The sequence below is a fragment of the Lottia gigantea genome (assembly GCF_000327385.1).
Source record: "Lottia gigantea unplaced genomic scaffold LOTGIsca_31, whole genome shotgun sequence".
NCBI lineage: Eukaryota > Metazoa > Mollusca > Gastropoda > Lottiidae > Lottia > Lottia gigantea.
The window spans coordinates 2,831,705-2,834,940 of NW_008709027.1; the positions used below are offsets into that span (position 1 = coordinate 2,831,705).

The 3,236-nt window shown below is 32.4% G+C and overlaps 1 protein-coding gene across 1 annotated transcript in view; it reads right to left on the reverse strand.

Annotated features, from left to right (window-relative positions):
- The window catches only part of LOTGIDRAFT_161979 (hypothetical protein), a gene marked incomplete at both ends in the record, with an annotated part of 7,983 nt that extends 6,588 nt beyond the window's left edge, over positions 1-1,395 (reverse strand). Inside the window, one exon of the mRNA XM_009057851.1 lies at positions 1,272-1,395. Coding sequence (XP_009056099.1) covers positions 1,272-1,395 — 124 coding nt within the window. The remainder of the gene's footprint in view (positions 1-1,271) is intronic.
- Between the last annotated feature and the right edge of the window lie 1,841 nt (positions 1,396-3,236).

Below are 3,236 nucleotides of genomic sequence, written 5' to 3' on the forward strand. Positions count from 1 at the left end.
TATATAAAATTTTAATATTATTTACAAAATTTTCTCCAAATCCAAATCGACTTAAAAGATTAAATAAATATGGCAGAGAAACTCTATCAAAAGCTTTCTCGGAATCCAAACTGAGTATGAAAAGGGGCAAATCTTCAAGTTCTACAAAACTTATAATATCCCTTATATTGGAGACATTTTGAGCGATGTCTCGTCCAGGTATGCAACAACTTTGTTCAGGGGAGACAACTGATGCTATTACATTTTTCAAACGTAAAGCTAACGTTCTAGAGAAAAATTTTGTAGTCTTGGCCTCCAATTTTTTAGATCACATTTATCTCCCCTGTTTTTATAAAATAAAGATATATTACCGCGTTGCATCGTCTTACTTAAAGAACCATTTTCCTGAATAGTTTTAATGACATTAAAATATACAGGCGATAAAACATCCCAAAAATGCAAAAAGAATTCAACAGTAATGCCATCGGGACCAGGTGATTTACCCCTTTTCATACCTTTGAGGGAATTATGAAGTTCATTTACTGTTAAATCGTCATCACACATAAATTTCTCATTTTCATCAATATTTCTATCAATTAAATTGAACAAAGTATTTTGGTCATTCAAATTCACATCTTCACTAGTATAAAGTTTGGTATAAAATTTAACCGATTTATGTAATATATCAACAATATCAGAAACATAATTACCGTCAGACGTTTTAAGGTTCTTGATAACATGTGCCCCCTGCCTTGACTTTTCTAAATTTAAGAAATATTTTGAATTTTTATCGCTTTCAACTGTTTTATCAGACTTCGATCTCAAAATTGCTCCATCACATTTTAAAGTTTCATATTTCTTTAGCGATTCTCTTAACTCAAAAATTGGATTGAAATCATATTGAGGATTCTTGCTCACCTTGCCATAATGAAATTTCAAAGCAGTTTGCAAATTCCAAAATTCAGTTTGCAGTTTCTTTCGCTCACTTTGAGCATGGAGAATACTAACCTGCTTAAACTTGAATTTTAAATTATCCCACCAATAAAGTGGCTCATTAAGATATAAATCAGTTTCTAATTCTCTCTTTAGAACATCTTTTATCTTATCACAGAATTTAAGATCTTTTAAATAAGAATTGTTAAAGATCCAAACACCAGGCCCCCTATCGGGATGACTAAAATTAAACAGAGCTGTTACAAAACTATGATCACTTAGAATAAAACAATAAGATATATAGTTTAATAAATGGGAGGTAACTAGTATATAATCTATTCTTGACTGATTCAGCCCACCTTTAAATACTTGCTGACGAGTGAATTCCCTTTTGTCTGGGTTCTTTCGTCTCCAAATGTCATATAGATTGTTGTTCAAAATGAAATTGGGCAACAAATCTGATACACGACCATATGCCGTCATATTTTTCGACCTGTCCGAATACGAACAGCAAACATCATTTAAATCTCCGCAAACAACATAGTTCACAGAGCCATCTAAATGGTTTGAAACACTATCAAAAAATGAGGAACGTTCATGAGTGTCATTCGGGGCATAAATACACACAATATTAAAATCAAAAGAATCAAGTGAAATATTACACTCAATAATTCTACCTGAATTATCACTATAAACTTTACTTGAATGTTTTGCGAAACGTTTTGAAATAAGGATTGCACAGCCCTTGAACCCACCAGAACAGTTGGAATAGAAAATTTCTCCGTCCCACAAGTGTCCATATGATTCTATGAAAATATCTGTCCAATGAGTTTCTTGAACACATATTATATCCAAATTTTTCTCACGACAACTAGCGATTAACTTATTGAATTTTGTTATGCTGTTTAAGCCGTTCACATTTAAAGTTGCTAATTTAACCATTATTAAAAAGTTTAGGAGTAATAGTTTTATAAATAACACTAAAAACATTATTTGAGTGTCAAAGATTGCGTATTGCCACCTAATTTGTAACTATTTTTCAAACTTTCATCGCTAATTTTTGGTTTACCTTTCTTTCTTGCAGATTTAAGAACAGCACTCTTTGACGGACCAGTAACCATAATTCTTCGTCGATAGTGCTTCCCTAGAGATACACCAGTCGTAGAATCATGCAGTTTTGTACCATCACATAACTCACCAGTTTCATCAACACTTACAGCAACCTCCATAGCACCTTCAGAATAATAATCATCAACTTTTCCGCCAGCTTCATGGCCAGTGGTTTCTGAAGAACCAACGTATTTCATATCAACATTACGGGCACTAATTTCATTAGGATCAGAAGTAACATTTTTACCAGTAGAACTAACAATTACATCATTTTTATTAATAGTTTTATCACAAATTTCATTTTGTTCAATTTCAAAACGTTTATCATTTTTAAAAACATTGGTAGTTGCATTAACAACTTTGTTACTATTAGCGTCTACATTTGCAACAACATTTTCTAAAGTTTTATTAAAAATATTATCAGATTTGATATTGCTTTTTCCAGAATTGCTATCAAAATTACCAACATTATTTTCTGAATTACCATCATTCTTATAAGAATTACCATCAATCATATCAGAATTATCACCATTTCCATTTGAATTATCACCATTTTTATCAGAATTATCACCATTTCCATCAGAATTATCACCATTTCCACCAGAATTATCACCATTTCCACCAGATTTATCACCATTTCCATCATGATTATCACCATTAACAGAATTATCACCATTTCCACCAGAGTCGCAAGAACTTGCACCAATGGAAACCTTTTCATAATTTTCAATAACAATTTCATCATCAAACAATGTCGATTCAGCAACAACACAGTCACACTGCCAATCATACCTTCTGCATCTTTTGCAAAAGATTGCTTCACATGATCTTTTGCCATGACCTTGTTTTGAGCACCTAAAACATTTAAAGTCAGGACAATTTGATAAAACATGACCTGGTTTCAGACACAGAAAACATACTTTTTCCTGGTCATCATGTTTGACAAGATAGGAAACACCATCAAAACCCGTTGCATATGGAGGGCTAGGCACATTGGGTGTAAATTCAACTTTAACAAACCTGGTACCATCAAATTTCCTTCTACCATTAAATTCAAAAGATCTTCTTGATATTGGCGAAACAGGCTTCACACCCCAACCACAAAGTTTTTCCGCTATAGCTGCATCAGTAACATAAACTGGAATATTCATAAAAGAAACAATTTTTATACGGGAATTCGCAAAAATTCACAAGAAAATCCATCAGATCCACTA